At 46.2% G+C, this 19136-nt stretch overlaps 1 protein-coding gene across 1 annotated transcript in view; it reads left to right on the top strand.

Annotated features, from left to right (window-relative positions):
- ZNF282 (zinc finger protein 282) overlaps positions 1–15928 on the top strand; it is a 16600-nt gene extending 672 nt beyond the window's left edge. The window contains exons 2-7 of the mRNA XM_021716517.1: positions 2138–2557; positions 9948–10074; positions 10626–10745; positions 12846–12965; positions 14615–14728; positions 15686–15928. Coding sequence (XP_021572192.1) covers positions 2138–2557; positions 9948–10074; positions 10626–10745; positions 12846–12965; positions 14615–14728; positions 15686–15807 — 1023 coding nt within the window. The 3' untranslated portion in view covers positions 15808–15928. The remainder of the gene's footprint in view (positions 1–2137; positions 2558–9947; positions 10075–10625; positions 10746–12845; positions 12966–14614; positions 14729–15685) is intronic.
- Positions 15929–19136: the final 3208 nt, after the last annotated feature.

Here is a 19136-nt window from a genome sequence, read left to right as displayed (position 1 = left end):
AGCCCCGGCCCGGGCTCCCTTCGCGCGCGGCCGGCGGAAGGCTCTGCCGGCAGCCCTCCTGCGCTGCCACGGAATGAATGCCTCGTCGCTGCTTCCGCTGTGAGCAGTCTGACGAAGAGATTTCCAAAACGTTTTATTGCCGTCCCTCCCCAAGTACAACGCGTACACTTTCCCCCTGCACCGGCTGTGACCTGGGGAAGGGGCGGGGAGAGGTGACTGTTGTCTTTCAGGGGTTGGCAAACTTGGCTGCACGTTGGAATCGCCGGAGCAGCTTTTACGACTCGGAATGCCCTAGCCTCGGCCCAAAGCAGCTCACTCAGGGCCTGGGCGGGGGGTGAGAGCTGGCACCAGGCATTTCTTAAGGCTCAGTGATCAGTGTGCAGACGAATCTGAAAACCAGTGCCCCAGAGTTGGATACAGAACAAGGGGAGGTGGGTCCTGCAAAGGACTGAGAGCTTCCCCAGGGGAGGGTCTCTGAGCTGACCACAGGGTTGTACTCCTCAGAGTCCCCCTCTGCTCACCACCTGTTCTTGGCCAAGTGTTAACACAAGTTAGCCGGAAGCTACTGTGTTGTGTTTTATCATTTTTCTTTCATCTTTAGGTCTTCAAACCTGAAAAAACTAAACTGGGCCCTGTGGCTCTCTAAATTTCCACTGTCAGCCCTGTCCCTTTCAGTGGGCCTGAGTGAAGTCTCCATATACCACCACTTACTTAGCAGGGTCTGGCATTGCTAGGGCCCTGCTCTCCACTCTTCCATGTCCTGGAGCAAGTCTCAGGAAGTTGTGGGGTTCTCCTCCGTGGCTGTTGCAGCTGCTCTGAGTCAGAGAGGGTAACTGGCACGCTTGTCATTGGCTTGCCCAGAGCACCTCAAGCAGCAAGTCTCCACTTTTCCTAGCCTGAGGGCCTCTTCAGCAGCCTCAAGGAGGACAGAAAGCAACACCTCATCGTGTCCCAAGTGGGAAGGAGAATCAGCTATCAGTCCGTGCTGTCATCCAGTGAGCCCTGGTGCTGAACAGTCTGACACCAAGTCCCAGATGACCAATGAACTGTGACTACCCTCAACCCTCCTCTTGGCCATCGGACTGCTTCCAACCTCATCTACCCACCTCCCCTTCTGGGGTGAGGGCCCTGTGCTGGAATATAAGAGGGGAAGCCCCAGGCCATGGGACACCCCTTTCCCAGGGAGGAGTGGTCCAGGGGTGTATTTCTCTTTCTTTCTCTTAGGGAAGCTATGTCCCTTCTTCCCTTCCAATGAGTGGCATATTTTGGTAAACCTGCCTTCATCTTGAAAAATATTTATGAGATAATAGTTGTATATGGGGTGAAAACTTCTTGTCTGACCCTCCAGCTTAAGCTCTCTGGTCCCTCTGCAGCTCTGGTAGGAATAATGGCATCAGCACTGACCCCAGGTGTGTTCTAAGGTGCTGTTACTTGCAGCACCTTAGAGCTGCTCCAGCTGGCAGTGCGGGGAAGCACTGCAGAACACCAGGCTGCTTCTCTGTGTCTTGGTGTCATCATCTTTAAAGCAGAGATCATCATTCTTGCCCTCATCTGCTGAGAGATTGTTGGGATTAGGGTCAGAAAACTTACATGAAAGTTCTTACTTTGAAACAAACAAAAAAAGGCAAATATGATGTTTGTCAATAAGTCTATCCCTGGAAGAAAGCAACTGTTCTATTCAAAGAAAGTAAGTGGGAAGCAAAGGGAGGCCTAAACTTTACTTGTCCGATGACCGCTTGTATATCTAATCCTGAATTGTCCCAAGTGGGAAGGAGAATCAGCTATCAGTCCGTGCTGTCATCTTAAAATAAAGAAAATAAAAAATAAAAAAACAAAGAAGGTAATCAGTGACATTTTAGCCAGGGGTTACAGCCATGACTTGCTAAGGGTCAGGGTGAATGAACTCGTGAGCAATCTGACTTCCATGGATAGGAGATGGGAGAGTGGTTATTTGCCAGAGCAGGGAACTGCTTAGTTGCTGCTGGGGGCATTAGTGAGCACCATAGCCTGAGGGATGGGATCTTGGTAGAAGAAAGATAACCTGTAGCATTCAATCAGTCGCTCCCTGTTCTTAGGCCACCTTGCCCCCTCACACAAGGTTTCATCCCAGGATGTCACTTTCTCCCTCTGCACACAGGCTCAGGAATGGGACATGGATGCCCGGCGGCCAATGCCTTTTCAGTTTCCGCCCTTCCCAGATAGGGCACCTGTTTTCCCTGACCGCATGATGCGAGAGCCCCAGTTGCCCACAGCAGAGATCTCTCTCTGGACCGTGGTAGCTGCCATTCAGGCTGTGGAGAGAAAGGTGGATGCCCAGGCCAGCCAACTGTTGAACCTGGAGGGACGTACTGGGACTGCTGAGAAGAAGCTGGCCGACTGCGAGAAGACGGCTGTGGAGTTCGGGAATCACATGGAGAGCAAGTGGGCTGTGCTGGGGACTCTGCTGCAGGAGTACGGGCTGCTGCAGAGGCGGCTGGAGAACTTGGAGAACCTGCTGCGCAACAGGAACTTCTGGGTCTTACGGCTGCCCCCGGGCAGCAAGGGGGAGGCCCCCAAGGTATGTGGTGGTCCCCATTGGCAGGGATGGAAGTAAGGAACAGCACACAGGTGAACAAAACTCTTGATTTTATTTTGTCAGTCCTCACAAACTTTTCTGGCTCCCTGTTGTCTAATTTCAGTGTCGTCTTTTCTTTTTTTTTAATTTTTGAGTAGGACTTTCACTCTGTCGCCCAGACTAGAATGCAGTGGCATGCTCACTGCCTCTGCAGCCTCAACCTGCTGTACTCAGGGGATCCTTCCGCCTCAGCCTTCCAAGTAACTGGGACTACAGGCACGTGCCACCACACCCGGCTAATTTTTGGATTTATTGTAGAGACGAGGTCTCACCAAGTTGCCCAGGCTGGTCTCGAACCTGTGAGCTCAGGCAATCCCCTCACCTTCACATCCCAAAGTGCTAGGATTACAGGTATGAGCCACTGCGCCCGGCTTCAGTGTCTTCTTAAAGCTTGGTCTTGAGTGTTCGCTGGCCTCCATTTGTTCCCCACAGAGTCTGCATGTTTCTGTCTTGGAGCCTTTGCTCTGTCCATTCCTAGTCCTTCCCTTCCCTTCCCAGTTGTCTGATTGTCCACAAATTCCTGCAGCACTTCACTCCTTGGTTTTCTGACTTGCCACCCACCAGTGACCATCTGTCATTGGCTATCTTTGTATATGCTCATTTGAACATGGATGGAGGTGGACCCCAAACCACACTGACTGGAATTGCTTTCAAGTAATGATCACTAACCTAGAGTGGTCCCTTCTTGAAGTTCAGAAACCAGTCTCCCATTTGCTCTCCCCCTCTCCTCCCAGATCAACAATACTTTCCCACTTCACTCAACGAATGAAGTCACCCAAAAGAGGCCTCCACGTGTAGCCAGCTTGGTCATCCATCTGCTGCCTGGCGCCCACAGACTTTGCCTTCCCTCATTGCTGTGGCTCAGCATCTGCTCTCTTTCCCCTTCTTCTAGAGGTCACCCGGGTGTCTCTTTTCTCTGCATCATCAGCTCTCCCCTCTCTGCTGGTCATTCCACCAGCATGTGAGCATTTGTCACACTGCCCATCTCTGTAACAACCCTCTAACCTGAGTTTCCCTCCACTAGGCTTCATATCTCTGCTCCTCTTCAGACAGAATTCCTTAAAAGAATTGTCTATACTTGTTATCTCCAATTCTTTCTTCTCTATCTTCTCTCTTCTCCTTGCCCTTTTCTCCTTTTATTCTAAAATATTCAAAAATAGACAAAGAAGATAGGAAAGTGTAATGAACACCCGTGCACCCGTCATCCAGCTTCAACGGTTATCAACTCTTGGCCAGTCTTGCTTTACCTAAATCCCTACCCACTTCCCCTCTCTCATCTTATTTTGAAGCAAATCCAGCATTAATAATTTTATTTGTAAATATTTCAGTATTAGCCCTAAAAGCTAAGCATATTAAAAAAATAGTAACCTCAATGTCATTACCACCAGAGTAAAAGCTTCAACCTACTCAAATACCCAGTTGGTATTCAAATTTTCAATTGTTTCCTTTTTAAAAAAGATTTTGTTTGAGTTAGAATTTAGATAAGGTGCACACATTGTGACTGAGATGTCTCTTATGTTATTTTCAATCTATAGGCTTTTCTTCCATCTCTTATTTTTCCTTTCAATATTTATGTGAAAGAAATTGACCATCTGTCCTGTTGAGCATCTCACTGTCTGGGTTCTGCTGATTGCATCCCCTCACAGTCTCACTTAACGTGTTCCTCTATTCTCAGTATTCCAGTAGAGTGGTAACTGGATTGTTCTCTCTGCCACCCACACTGATCAGGCCTTTGTTCCCTAATGATATCTGTGTTGTTACACCCAATGGTTGCTTCTCAGTCTTCATCTTCATTGCCGTGTGAGTAGCACCATATGCAGGTGACGACTCCCTCCTTGAAACCTCTTTTTACATGGCTTCCAGGACACCTCTTCTGTTGATTCTTTTCTTACTTCACTAGCTGCTTCATCTCAGTCTTTGCTGGTTTTACCTTCTTTTGCCAACTCGGTGTTTGGAGTAGACCCGGGCTCTGTCTTGGCCTTTTGCTCTTTCCCCTCCTTCATGACTTCATCAAGTCTCATGGTTTTAAGTGCAATCTGCATGCTCTTACCTCCCAAATAGATTCTTTTTCTCCTACTTTCTCTCTATCTTGCCCAGACTTCCTACTTGAATACCAGATTCACATTTCTCATATTAATTCATTTGGGTGTCAGTAAATATCTTAGATTTAACATAAACAAACTGAACTCTGGATCTCCTACCTGAAACCTGTTCTACCTGAAGTCTTCCTCACTGTCATTGCCCATTGATGACAATTCTATTCTTTCAGGTGCTCAGGCCAAAACCTTGGAGTCATACTTGTCTCCTCTCTTTCTCACACCCTGCTTCCAATATGTTAGTAAATACCATATGATTTTTCTTCAAAATATATCAAGATCTGACTACCCTCTACTACTTCCGCCCTATTGTCACTGTCTTGTCCCAGCCATGGCCTCCTGATGGGCCGAGTCTCCTTGTCTCTGTCTTTGTCCCCCGACCCACACAATGTGTTCTCAGCAAAAAGTCAGAGTGATCCCTTTAAAGTGTAAGTCAGCACTTTGGGAGGCCTAGGTGAGAGGATTGCCTGAGCCCAGGAGTTTGAGACCAGCCTGGGCAACTTGGTGAGATCTTGTCTCTACAATAAATCAAAAAATTAAGCCGAGAGTGGTAGTACGCCCCTGTAGTTCTGACTACTTGGAAGGCTGAGGAAGAATTGCCTGAACCCAACAGGTTGACGCTGGGGTGGCCATGAGTGTTCCACCCCAGCCTAGGCGACACAGTGAGACTCCAACTCAAAATATAAATAAATAAAGTGTATGTCAGTTACATTACACCTCTGCTTAAATCTCCCAGATGGCTTCCCATCTGATTCAGAATAAAAGCCCAAGTTTTGTCTATGACCTTACTCTCTTCCCCTGTCTCTCTGACCTCATCTCTACTCCACTCCCTCATGCCCACTCCCTTCAGTGCTGTTCTGCCACTATGCCACATGTGTCCCCACCCCAGCAACTCTCCACTGAGAAGCTCCCGAGGATCTCCCCCCACCCCCCCGCGATTCCATCAGTGTCTGCTCACTGATGTCACTTTATCAGTGTGCCCTTCCACGGCCACCCTACGTAAAAGAACCATGTCTTCCCAGGACACTCTGCTCTGATTTTCTCAAAAGCACTTATGCCATTGGCATCTTAAATATTTAAGATAATATTCTTTTTTTTGTTTTCTTGGTCGGTTTTCTCCTACCAAAGTGTAAATTCTGCTTGGTTCACTGCTGTGTCCCTGTGCCTAAAACAGTACCTGGCTTAGAGTCGGTATGCAAAAAATAATTGCCAAGTGACTTTCTCCAACTGGGGTGCTGGCAGCTTCATGGCAGGGACCAGGTCTTACATGTCTCTGTATCTCCTGAGGCAACCGACCCAATGACTTTGCCAGTGAAGTTGTTTGACATTTATTTATTGAGGCTTCACAGAATTGAGTTGTAATCACGTCTTTGGTTCCTCCACAAAACATTCCCTGGCACTGCAGCCCACAGCAACCAGTTTTTAGTGTGATTTTGCATATGTTGCTTGTCTAGCACAGACAGCATCTACTTACCTGCTCTTTTCTGTTGTCTGTACTGCATATTTTTTAACTCAGTCCTGTCTCCTTGTGTGGCACTGTTATGTGCTCTGTGCATTGGATTAGGTGTTAGAAGAGTCTTGAGTAGACATGTGTCTTTATGGAGAAATGAAATGGTATGGGGCTCTGGAATCAGTGGACTTGACTTTGAATCTTGACTTTGCCATGTATTGATTTTCCTGCTGTTGGTCAAATATGTTTTTAGTTGTCTCTCTGAGCCTCCTCAATTCCTCTTTTGAAAGAAGTTAAGTTTAAATAATTAAGCAAATTCCCAGTTGGTTCCTCTGAGTTTCAGTGTTTTTATCTGTAAAATAAAGATGATAATATATGCTTATTTTATGGAGTTGTGAGGATTAATAGATTTTAATTATTGGAAAATACTATGTAGATCATTGTGTTAGTTACCTGTTGTGTAACAAATTACCCCAAAATGTAACAGCTTAAAAAAAATTGTCATCTTACTGTTTCTGTGCGTGAGAAATTAAGAAGCAGCTTATCTGAGAAATTCTGACTCAGAGTCCCTGAAGTTACAGTCAAGCTATTGACTAGGGCACCAGTCACATCTGAAGGCTTGACTGCAGCCGGAGGGCCTGCTTCCAAGATAGCTCACTCATTTTGCAGTTGGCAGGAGGCCTCAGTTCCTCGCCATGTGGATCTCCCTATAGGGCTGCTTGAGCATTCTCATAACATAGCAGCCAACAGCCCCCAGAGGGAGTGAGCTGAGAGAGACCAAGGTGGAAGCTGCAGTATCTTTTATGACTTTGTCTCAGAAGTTCTACACTGTCACATCTTTATTGATTTGTTAGAAGCAAGTCACTAGGCTGGGTACAGGGGCACATGCCTGTAACTTCAGTACTTTAGGAGGTGGCGGCAAGAGGATTGCCTGAGCCCAGGGGTTCGAGACCTGCCTGGGCAACATAGCAAGACCTCATCTCTACAATAAACTTAAAAATTAGCCAGATGGGTGGATACATGCCTGTAGTTCCAGGTACTTAGAAGGCTAAGGCAAAAGGATTGCCTGAGCCGAGCAGGTTGAGGCTGCAGTAGCTGTGAGCCTGCTATTGCTCTCCAGCCAGCCCAGGTGACAGAGTGAGACTTTGACTCAAAAAAAAAAAAAAAAAAAGCAAGTCACCAAATCCTGCTCCTACTCAAGGGGAAGAAAATTAGGCTCTACCTATTAAAGGACTGTCAAAAGAATTTGTGGACATATTTTAAGACCACTACAAACATAAAGCATCATGAGAATGCTGATTAATGCTGCTGGCAACAGTTATTATTTGTGTACTCTTGGGCATACTAGATGCATTCTCTTATTCTGTTAGAGTCAAGCATGGATACTGTCTCCAGATCCTTTGTGCCTGCTGGATTCTTTAGTGTCTGCTAACTGATCCATAGCTCATTCATGGGTCATCTCATCTATCCAGCTAGACTACAGCTCCCTGCAGTCTCAGGCCGTATCATCAACTTCTGCTGTATCCTGTCACAGTGGAGTTTTTTAAAAGTTACGTTGGCCAGACTCAGTGGCTCAGCCTGTAATCCCAGCACTTTGGGAGGCCAAGGCGAGAGGTTTGCCTGAGCCCATGGGTTCGAGACCAGCCTGGGCAACATGGTGAGACCTCATCTCTACAATTAAAAAAAAAATTAGCTGGGCGTGGCAGCACGTGCCTGTCAAGTTCTGGCTACTTGGAAGGCGGAGGCTGAAGGATCGCCGGAGCCTGGCAGGTGGAGGCTGGAGTGACTGTGAGCATACCACTGCACTCTAGCCTGGGCAACAGACTGAGACTCCAACTCAAAAAATAGAAAATTAAAATAAATAAAATAAAGTAATGTCTGTCTCTAACTGTGAGAATATGACCCCAGAGTTTTGATCCTCAGAAATGGTGAAGTGAGGCAGAGGAGTTGGTATGTTGGAAAAGATAATGAATCTAGCTTTAGATACATTTAGTTTGAGGCTCTTAAAGATGAGTAAATGGGGCTACTCGGGAGGCACTGAAGTTCGAAGGGAGCAGGAAAAGTTGAAGAGTATTAACTGCAAAGTGGTAATAACTGGAGTGAAAAGAATGAAACTGCAAAGGGAAAAGTGAAGAAACAGAGAAGGGTAAGAACAGAGTCTTGGCCTTGGGGGAGGAAGAGGAAAAAATCAAGAAGACATGAGTCAAATGGACAGGAGGTGACATAGTTATGGGAGCCACACAGGAGAAAATTCTAGAAAGGTAATCTGACCTTTCAAAGAAGTCAGAACCAGTGAAGATTTTGACAGAAGGTCACTGCTGATCTTCCAGGGTGTGGTTTCAGAGAGTAGAGGGTATTTACAGAGGCAGATTTTTAAGGGGTTAAAGTATGCACAGGTTGTGGAGAAGAAAAAAGAGCATGTCTTTCAGAATGTTTCCTGTGAAGGGTGAGGGTAGCAGAGTTGAGCGAAGGTTTTTCTGAGGTTGGGATGACCTTGAAGGGAAAGAGCCAGTGGAGAGGGAGAAACTGCAGATGCAAAAGAGAAAAGATTGTTTGGATTCAGTTTTGCAGGCAGGAGATGGAAGAGAAATGAAAGGCACATATTGGCAGGTTTGGCTTGGCGAGAAGAAGAAGGGCAGGGAAGGAACTTGCAATGTCTCCCCGAGTTCAAAGACAGGTGGGGAAGGTCAGTTAAGGGTCTGGAGAGTGAAAAGTCTAGGCGCCATTAGAATTGTGTGCACAGAATCCAGGGGCTGATATTTCTAATTTATGAACAGGTGCTGCCCACTCACCATGCTGTGTGCCTAACTCTGCTCTTTCTCTAATTTACACCCCAGTGCCGTACAGGCCAACTTTGGCCCTATAAATGCAGGTAGGAAGACGAGTGGACTGGGATGAGGGGATGGGGAAGAATTGAGGAGCTAAATTTCAGACTGAGAGCGAAAGGCTGGTTCAGGAAGGATGTGAAAGTGCTAAGTGGGAAGCCTGTGGGGCCCAAGAAGGAAGTTCAACTATTAAAGTCATAAAAGTGAAACCATTTTGAACAATTCTGTCCAAGGTGAGGCTGCTGGTGAGTGGCTGAAGTGAGTGTAGATGAGGGTCCTTGTCATGCCGAAATAACAGCTTTATGTAACACCTTGACTGACAAGTGGCTGACATCAGGCAATGACTCAGGCTACAGTGGAACTTCCTGGTGTTGTCACCCACAGCTCGACACGTTTGACAAGTGTTTATTGATTCACCTGTGTGTTCCTCCATGCTTAAGATATAGCAGTGAACAAAGCAGACCAAGGTTCTGGAGCTTTCACACATGCCTGCAGATTTTACATGCTTTACTGACAAAAATGCAGTTGTATACACAGAGCTGCTGAGCTGACTTGAAATACAGGTTTGATGACAGGGTTTTACTGTCCTTGGCTCACTGATACCCACTCTGAGAACCTACCACCGTGCTGTCACCCTGCATGATGAAAGAAGCACATTAACTGCACTTTCCCTTAAGGTATCCGGTTGACCTCAAAGTGACATAGAAAAGGATTTGGTTAAACGCTTTTTAAAAAGGCAGTGTCGACCATCATTATTGAAAGTTCAAAAGGTCAGGGACAGAGAGGACTGACTCCACTGAGGTGGACTGATGTGGGCTGGAATTGGGAGTTTGGGGACTGGGGAGCCAGGAGGAGCAAGGCCAAGAGCGGGTCCTGTGGCCCACAGGTGTGTGTGTGGGGTGGGGGGGGGGCGGGCGGGGCAGCAAGCCAGAGGCACCAGACGAAAACTCTTGTTGTCTCAGGTTCCAGTGACTTTTGTCGACATTGCTGTTTACTTCTCTGAAGATGAGTGGAAGAACTTGGATGAATGGCAGAAGGAGCTTTATAACAACCTTGTCAAGGAGAACTACAAAACTCTGATGTCCCTGGGTAAGGACACCTTCTCTCCTCTTTGGTGAACAGTCTCTGGAGAGGGTCGGGAAATGCTTATTAAGCCATGTTACCATCACCTGGGCAAGTTGTTTCATGTTTGTACCTAATGGAAACTCAAAAAACTATTTGCTTATAATGCTAGTAAAATAGAACAATTCGTAGCAGGATAAAAATTAAAAACCCAGTAACAGGACTTATCACCACAGAATTTCATGTTATACCACCACTGTTTTGGAAGACAGTAAACTAGCATCATTCACACCTCACTATATACTACATCCCAGTAGCCTGGGGGTAAGCCATGGTTGGTCGGATGTTGTCTTTCAGACAGCAGTTCTTTCTATACTAGAAATTTGGGAACCCACTGACTTGCTTTCAAGGTTCCTCATCAAAGATTACCTACCTTACTTGAATAACTGCTGCCACGTAGAGGGACACTCAGGTAGAGATGGAGCGTTGGGATGGCAGACGGGTCGTCACCTGTTACTCGTGATCTGAATGCATCGGTCCATTCACTCAGTCTTCCCCTCCTTCCAACTCACTTCCAGACGCAGAGGGCCCAGTGCCCAAGCCAGATGCCCCAGCCCAGGTTGAGCCCAGAGAAGAGCCTTGTGTGTGGGAGCAACGCCACACTGAAGAGAGAGAAATCCCAGTGGCTCCAGACACAGGTGATGGCAGCTGAAGAGAGTGCAAAGTCCAGGGAAAGGCAGGAGAGGAGAGCTGGAAGGCCTGCATGCTGCCATTGGGAGGCACTACTGCATGTGTTCCAGAGGGGGCGTCTCTTGAATTTCTCCCAGGGGCCAGTTCGGCTGTAAGTGGAATTTAGTGGTCACTTACAGGAAGAGATCTCAGGGCCTGAAATCACCACGGAGATTTGTCTTTCGGTTTGTTAAAGCCACATAGCTCTGAACTCACAGGCAAGCTGGTTGGAGAGATGAGAAAAGACTTAGATGTGCGATACCTCCTAGGCCTGATGGGGACCCACAGAGCGAGGCCCTCACTTAGGTGAGCGGCTGAAGGACCCAGGCCCAGACTCAGGGAGGTTAGCAGAGGAGGTGAAAAGGAGTCTGCAATGGATGCAGGGTCTTGATCTGACTCACTGCTTATTGTTCGGATTTAATCTGCAATATCATCACCTCATTCTTACACTGACACACACGCCTCACATACAGACTCACTCTACAAGGCTTTTTCCTCATTCAAGAAGGAATCTTAAGTCCTGACGATATCCAGTTCCTTGAGGACATTACACTTGATGAGCTTTCATCGGGGTGGAATGTATTAGGGTTCGAGTCCCAGCTCTGCCCTGGAAATCTTTCCTTGGGGCCTCAGCTCTCCTCAGCAGTGTTGGACTAGGTAAAACCTGGTGCTTGAACTGTATTTTATGCCTGTTCGGATGAATTTTCACCTCTGCCCTTCCTTGTTTTTAAGTGGAGAGCATTTTCACTTAAACTTCTCTTAGAAAGTAGCTCTCAGCTGGGCTCGGTGGCTCAGCCTGTAATCTTGTGCCTTGGGAGGCTGAGGTGAGTGGATTATCAGAAAAGAATACACCAGTACCCAGAGAGGTTGAAAGACTTATCCACTGTGCTACCAACTGTGCATTGGTAGCACAGTTGGAACCAGGATCCCAGTCTTCAGATTCTTCACCTAATCTCTTTCCTGTTGCCTGAGTTGCATCCTGCCAGGAGTTAGCGTACTGCACCAGGAACACCATAAGAAAGAAAGACCCAGACCAGGTGCGATGACTCATGTCTGTAATCCTAGCACTTTGGGAGGCTGAGGCTTGAACCCAGGAGTTTGAGACTAACCTGGGCAACATAGTGAGACCTCGTCTCTAAAAAAAAATTTAAAAATTATTTGGGCATGGTGGTTCTTGCCTGTACTCCAAGATACTTAAAGGGCTGAGGTGGAAGGATCACCTGGACCCAGAAGGTCAAGACTGCAGTGAGCTATGATTATGCCACTGCACTCCAACCTGGGTAACAGAGTGAGACACTGACTCAAAAAAAGAATGAAAGAAGGAGAGGGGAGGGAGGAAAGAAAGAGAGGAGGAGAAGGAAGTAGGAAATCAGTCCTGTGTTGAGGTTCTATGTAGAGGTTATGTTGTTATCTTTCATGTACAGTAAGTCCTAGACACTTAATGTCATCAATAGGGTCTTAGAAACGATGACTTTAAGAGAAATGATGTATAATACAACCATTTTTTCCCATCAGTGTTGTAATAAAACATTGCAGGAGGTGACAAGGACCTGCCATATGTCATTTCCCTTAAAGTTACAATTTCCAAGAACCTATCAACATTAAGTGAGGCTGATTGTATGAGGATACAGTACATTATCCATCCAAGAATAGAGCTTAGTTGTGCCTCTTCGCCCAGCCTGACTTTGTAGTCATATATATTCACAGATGTGTATCTGTTCCCGACTGGTATGAAAAACAAGGACTAATGACTCCCACAGAGAAGTCAAACTTGTGGCCCAGTCCTGATTAGCACCCCTCTAGTTATGCAGTGTGGGATTATTTCTAAATTCTCTTTCCAGTCTTAACACACCTCATTTTGCAGTTTGCCTATCCCTTTTTCTTGATGTTGATTGCATCTCTGCTCCTGGGACCTTCTGTTCCTCAGGGTCCCTCATGACTCCACCCGGAACCCGAGACCCCTGTACTTTCCCCTGGCAAGTGCTGTCTGTCATGTTCCTGAGCCCAGAACGTCCTGGTGACCACCCTGCAGAAAAAAGACACCAAGAAATGTGATTCTCTGTTCCCAGGAGCAGAGCCCCTGGTGCCTGCACAGGATGCGTCCTCCCAGGTGAAACGTGAGGAAGCCCTGTGTGTCCGAGGTCAGCGGGGCCTGGAGGAAAGAGCCATCCCAACGGAATCCATTACCGGTGAGTAAGACCGGATAGCCACCCAAACCAGGGAGGGGAGAGGAAAGGCTCAGCTTGGTCTGCAGGCCTCCTGAGTTGTCTGTCAGGTCAGAGGGCTGAGCTAGAAATGGGAGGGCTGTGGCTACAGGACTGGACTGAGGCAGGATTCTTCCAGGGGATACAAATGTGGCATATGGCACTGCTGATTTGCTGGTACACGTGGGTTCAGCTTGGTCTGTTTTTTCTCTTCTTTGTATTATCAGTCTTTAACTACTCCTTCCTCCCCTTTAAAAACAATATCAATGAAAAAGGACTAAGTGTAAGGCACTTTATGAGACTTTATGCAGGGGAGCAGATAGGTCACCAAGACCTGCTCCCTGACCCAGAGGACTTTCATTGTTTTAAACAAGTATTTATGGTCTGCCACCTCTGTGCCAGGCATTGGCATGCCTGCAGTCCTGTGGGGGAGTTCCTCTTAGATGGTATTCCAGCTGAACTCTGGCTGTAGTTGAGAACTCTGTGTGGATTAGTCGGAGTTCTCCAGAGAAACAACAGGACCAGTAAGGGTGTGTGTGTATGTCGAAAGAGAGGGAGATTTATTTTCCTTTAAGGAATTGGCTCCTGTGATTATGGAGACTAGCAAGTTCAAAATATACAGTGCAGCCTGGCAGGTTGGAGACCCAGGGAAGAACTGATGTTGCAGCTCGAATCTGAAGGCAGAGTTCCATCTGCCTTGGGGGAAGTCAAGTCTTCTTCTATTAGGCCTTCATCTGGTTGGATGAGGCCCATCTACATTATGGAGGGTAATCCTCATTACTCAAAGTCTGCTAATTTAAATGTTAATTGCATCTAAAAAATGCCTTCATAGAAACATTTAAATAATGTTTGACCAAATATCTGGGTACCATGGCCAAGCCAAGTTGACACATAAAGTTAACCATCACAAGATATATTAACATACTGTAGCTCTTTACTTATTCACAGGTTAGAACTCCACAAACCTCACCCCCCCTTAGTCAAAGCCTCAAACCCATAGGTAAGTAAAAATAGTACTTGGGTAGAGGATGGCCCATTCACTTGTCACCAGGCATGTTCCTTGAAAGCATCACAGTATTACTATCTTGTAGGAGGTCTTTAAGAGATAAGACAGCAATAAAGGGTAAATTAGGTTTAATAGATTCTTGGAGAAAGAAAATGTAGTATCTTTTTCTTATATTTTAGAAAAATCATGTTCAAATGACTCAAAGGCTTCTTGTAACATTACTTTGCACCCCATAAATATATACAGCTATAATTTATCAATATATAACTTTTTTAAAAAAGGCTTCTGGAAGGTGTTGGCTTCCTAAAAAAATCCTCTCATGAGGAATATCTCTTTCCATGGTGGTCTCAGCACTAGAATGGGAACCTCATTCTGAGGAGATTGAAGTTCCTGCAGCACAGAAAGACTATCTTAGAGTCATCTGAATGTCGCTCCCCTAGGGTATCCACTTACGTGCAGCAAAAGCTTTATTAATTGGGGCCTAACTGATGTAAAACCTTGAGTTAATAAGACTTGTTTAAATAAACCTGATATTTAGGGGAAAGAGATCATTGCATGAAAGAGATTTATTCAAAACAGGCAATTTCATGTCTTCTAATGCCTTTGCTATGCTTGTTCTCACAAGTAGACTCGCCGATTTCTGCCCAGGACCTCTTGTCTCGGATTAAACAGGAAGAGCACCAGTGTGTGTGGGATCAGCAGGATTTGGCAGACAGAGATATTCCCACAGACCCCAATTCAGGTGAGAACAATGTCAGATTGAATATTGAGCATAATCAGCACTTCTCAAAAGGAATCATTAAGTTGATAATTTCTTGTGTCAATGGAATTGATACTAGCATGATGTTAGCACTGATTTTTGAACAATAAAAACCAAAAAGTTTCTAAAAGCTGAATATTTCTGGGTCAAAAAGTCATTTATGTTTTCTAGAATATTTCTTGAGTGAATAATCGTCGGGTGTGACTCCCAAGAAATCTCTGGGGAGGACCTGGGCATTCAGGGAAATATAAAAGAACAACAGGGAAGCTCCACCTGCCTGGGAGTTGTGTGTGCATTTGTGTACATTTGCAGAACTGGAAAAGTTCAATGTTATCTTTCTGGTAGTTATGACACAAATCTCATTGCACTCCCTCATACCAGGAAGAGAAAATGAGAAGTTGAACCTAGGATTCCTTGCAGTTTGTTGGCTTTACAACAGAGAAATTGAGGAGACCCAGGGCAGAGGGGAAGCAGAGCCTTCCTAGTGAAGAGTTGCCAGACTTCTCTGTGGTTCTTATCAATGACCTCTGGTCACTGCCTCTGCCATCACTGATGTCTGAGTCTTACTAATCAGCCATGGACCTGTGGGCCGTGAGAGTTGGGGCTTTCCTGTGGCCTATCCTGGCCCCATGAGTTCCTCTGGGGCTCAGTGGACAGAGTCAGAAGACCTGGGTTTTAATGCTGATTCTTCTGCTATACAGACTTTGGGCTGAGCCTTCTCCTCTTTGGCCAACTTGAGATGTAGTGAGCAGCAAAAGAGATCCCATTTAGGAAGGCTTTTTAGAGGATAAGAAGGATGTTCTGTAAACACAGCATAGATACTAAATCATCACACGCTCTGTGAGCTGGAGCCTCTGCATGTGATGGTTTTTGAACCTTTGATGGGATGCCAAGTGGAAATGAACAGAATCTAAGACTGCCTTCTTTCCATGACAACAGAGTCTCTCATCTCAGCACATGACATTTTGTCATGGATCAAGCAGGAGGAGCAACCGTACTCATGGGGTCCACGTGACTCAATGGAAGGAGATCTTGGATTAGACTCTGGCCCCAGTAAGTAATGCACCCACTGGGACCCCTGGGTATCTCCTCTGTAGTAGAACAGCTAAGGCCTGATTTGAGGGCTGATTGCTTGCCTCAGCCTACCCCTTGTAGGGTGATGTTCTGCCAGTGGCAACCTTTTAAAGGTCTGCACCAAAGCACTCTTCCCTTTCTTTTTGGAATATGACAGGTGTATTAGTTTCCAGAGGTTGCCATAATAAAGTACCACAGACTGGGTGGCTTAAGTCACAGAAATTGATTCTCTCACAGTTCTACAGGTTAGAAGTTCAAAATCAAGGGATGGGCAGGGTGTGAATACGGGAATCCTTTCTCACCTCTTCCAGCTTCTGTTGGATGCTAGCAGTCTTTGGCATTCCTTGGCTTGTAGGTGCATCACTACAATCCTCCATCTTCACATGGGTCTTCTTTAATAAGGACACTAGTCATATTGAATCAGGGGCCTGCCCTACTCTAATATGACCTCATCTTAACTAACTATCTGCAGCAACCCTACTTCCAAATAAAGTCACATTCTGTGGTACTAGGGATTAGAACTTTAACATATTTTGGAAGAAGGGCACAATCCAGCCTTTAATGGCAGGGAAGGGCAAGTGGGCCGGGAGAGAGACAAGCCAGTGGTGTTTGAGGCAGCTGACAGTGGCTCACCTGCTAGAAAACACTAGTCCGAGTACCCAGGTCAGCTCCACTGACAATCCAGAGTAACTGATGAAGATACTGACATTCATAGAGAGTTCCCAACAGGTATGAACCAAATGTCTACCAGACTTGAGTCTCTTGGTTCTTTTTTTTTTTTTTTTTTTTAGCCGAAGTCTCACTTTGTCACCAAGGCTGGAGTACAGTAGCATGTTCACAGTCACTGCAGCCTCGACCTGCTGGGCTCAGGTGATCCTTCTGCTTTATCCTTCCAAGCAGCTGGAACTATAGGTGCACGCCACCATGCCTGGCTAATTTTTTTGCTTTATTGTAGAGATGAGGTTTCGCCAAGTTGCCCAGGCTAGTCTTGAACCCCTGGACTCAGGCAGTCCTTTCATATCTTCCTCCCAAAGTGCTGGGATTACAGGTGTGGGCCACTGCATCCTGCCTCTTGGTTCTTTTTGAAATTCTACTTATTAACCTATGACCTCAGGCATATATTTATGGATTATTTGACACTCTTAGCATCAGGTTAATATTCTTTGCTATACCCAATACCATCCCTTGTCCTCAAGACTGCTGACTTAGTGTTGTCTGGTTGATCAGAGTGTTAAAGGGATAGCTAAACATATATTCCTTGTCTGTATTCCTGACATTCTGTAAAAGCATAAAATCCATGTAAGAACTGGAGACACAGGTTGTTTCTGAATCTGAGCAGCCATTTCAAACTCAGGTGAGTAGATCACACTCTTTGTGAGACAAACTTAGTTCGGTTCTGGAAGGGCCAGAGTGGGCCTAGAGGAATTGGCAGGGATCAGGAGAGGAACAGTGTATGCTCTGGTTTGAAATAGGATTCAAAGCAGTCCTTTTTGTAACCTTTTAAAAAAGTTGTTTTTGAGTTGGGTCTCACTCTGTCACCCAGGCTGGAGTGCAGGGGCATGATGACAGCAGCCTTGACCTCCTGGGCTCACACAATCCTTCTGCCTCAGTCTCCCACATAGCTGGGACTATAGGCATGCACCACTATGCCTGGCTAATTTTTATTTTTTGTAGAGATGAGATCTTGCTGTGCTACCCAGGCTGGTCTTGAACTCCTGGGCTCATGCAATCCCCTTGCTTCAGCCTCCCAAACTGCTGGGATTACAGGGGTGAGCCATCACACCTGGACCTCTTTGTAACCTTTTGGTGAAATGAGATGGGGGGAAGCCAGGAGACTGACAGTGAGCACCAGAAATGACAGCAGATGACTCCACTTTCCTTCAGAGCTTGCAGACCACCATTGATGGCTTTGGCCTTGAAGCTACAGGAACCAGCTCATCAGACATAGTGCCAGGAAGTTCTGCCCAGACTCTTGCTTGTCCCTCAGGGTTACCCTCTGATTCTTCCAAGTTGGCTAGGAGCACATGGGCCTGAGGAGACTTTTCCTGGGGACTTGTGCAGTTGGGGAAACCAACCAAGGCAGACCCAAGAAGAACTTGCAAGGCTTTGCAAATGGACAAACTTGTCTTCCTACTTCAGGTTGGATATGATGGCTCATAGGACAACTTGCCTCATGTTTTATCTTTGGGAGTCCTTTGAACCCTAGCATTTGGGAGGGAATGCACAGAATTTGGGAGATATGAGTATTTGGAAATGCTTCTCTTGTCTCTTGCCTGCCCAGTCATGACAGTCTCTTATCAGGGCTTCTGTTTTTTTCTCCCAAGGTGAGGTTGCCTCCCAATTATTAATGTTGGAATTTGAAACTGGCATCTGTGATTTCTTTGAGGTTTCAAACCAATCTAGTGTGGTTGCTAGGGACAACCAGATGGCAAGACATGGTATTATGTAGAAGAGTCTTCTGTAAAGGGGATGGGAGGGGAGAGGACGTGGGGGTAGAGAATAAAATGCAGAAATATACAACACCTATCTCTGCCATCCTTCTCAGGCTCTGGAACATATGAGAAAGAACTGGTATCCTCTTTGACTGAAGGTCAGACCTCACCTAATTGGACATTGCATTTTCACAAAAGAGATTCCTGAATTTATATATTAATGAGTGTGAATTGAGTCTCTGCTCTCAGTCAGTATAAGACAGGGAAAAAAAACTTGGTTCACCCAAAGTTAATGTGTGTGAGACTCCATCAAAGCACATTAACTTCGAAGCAGGAAGCATGGATAGGACTTTGGAGTCCAAAGGCTACCAGGTGCTTCTGGAGTGAGAGGTAGTCAGGGGCCTGGAGCCAGGACACTCTCCAAAGATGCCAACACCCACAGAATGTGACTTGAAAGCACCCTCTTGAAATTCTCACGTTATTCACTGCCTTCGGTAAAAACAGTGATTCCAACCTTTTGTGTTTCTATTTACTTAGCAAATATTTACTTAGTGCCTCCTATGTGCTGTGCAGTATTATAAGCACTTAGAATAAGCAGTGAAGAAAGGCCTTGCCTTTTATGGGAAGGGTATGGACAACAAGCAAACCTCCAAGCAAACAAAGTCAGGTGCTCTGAGGACAGCGCATCAGAAAAAACAGGAGCATGAAAGTGAAGTAGAAATGAGGACAGAATGGTCAGGAAAGGCCTCTTGGAGGAAGTTGTACCTCAGTGTGCCCTAGACAATGAGAAGGAGCCAACCAGGGGCTGCAAGGAGAAGAGAAGACCAAGAGGGGAAAGAGTGAGGCAAAGACCTTGGAGGCTTTGAGGATGAGGCTGGAGGGTG

The sequence above is a fragment of the Carlito syrichta genome, unplaced genomic scaffold (assembly GCF_000164805.1).
Source record: "Carlito syrichta isolate Samal-C Ts95f unplaced genomic scaffold, Tarsius_syrichta-2.0.1 Scaffold308825, whole genome shotgun sequence".
Classification (NCBI taxonomy): domain Eukaryota; kingdom Metazoa; phylum Chordata; class Mammalia; order Primates; family Tarsiidae; genus Carlito; species Carlito syrichta.
This window is presented reverse-complemented; position numbering and strand designations above follow the sequence as displayed.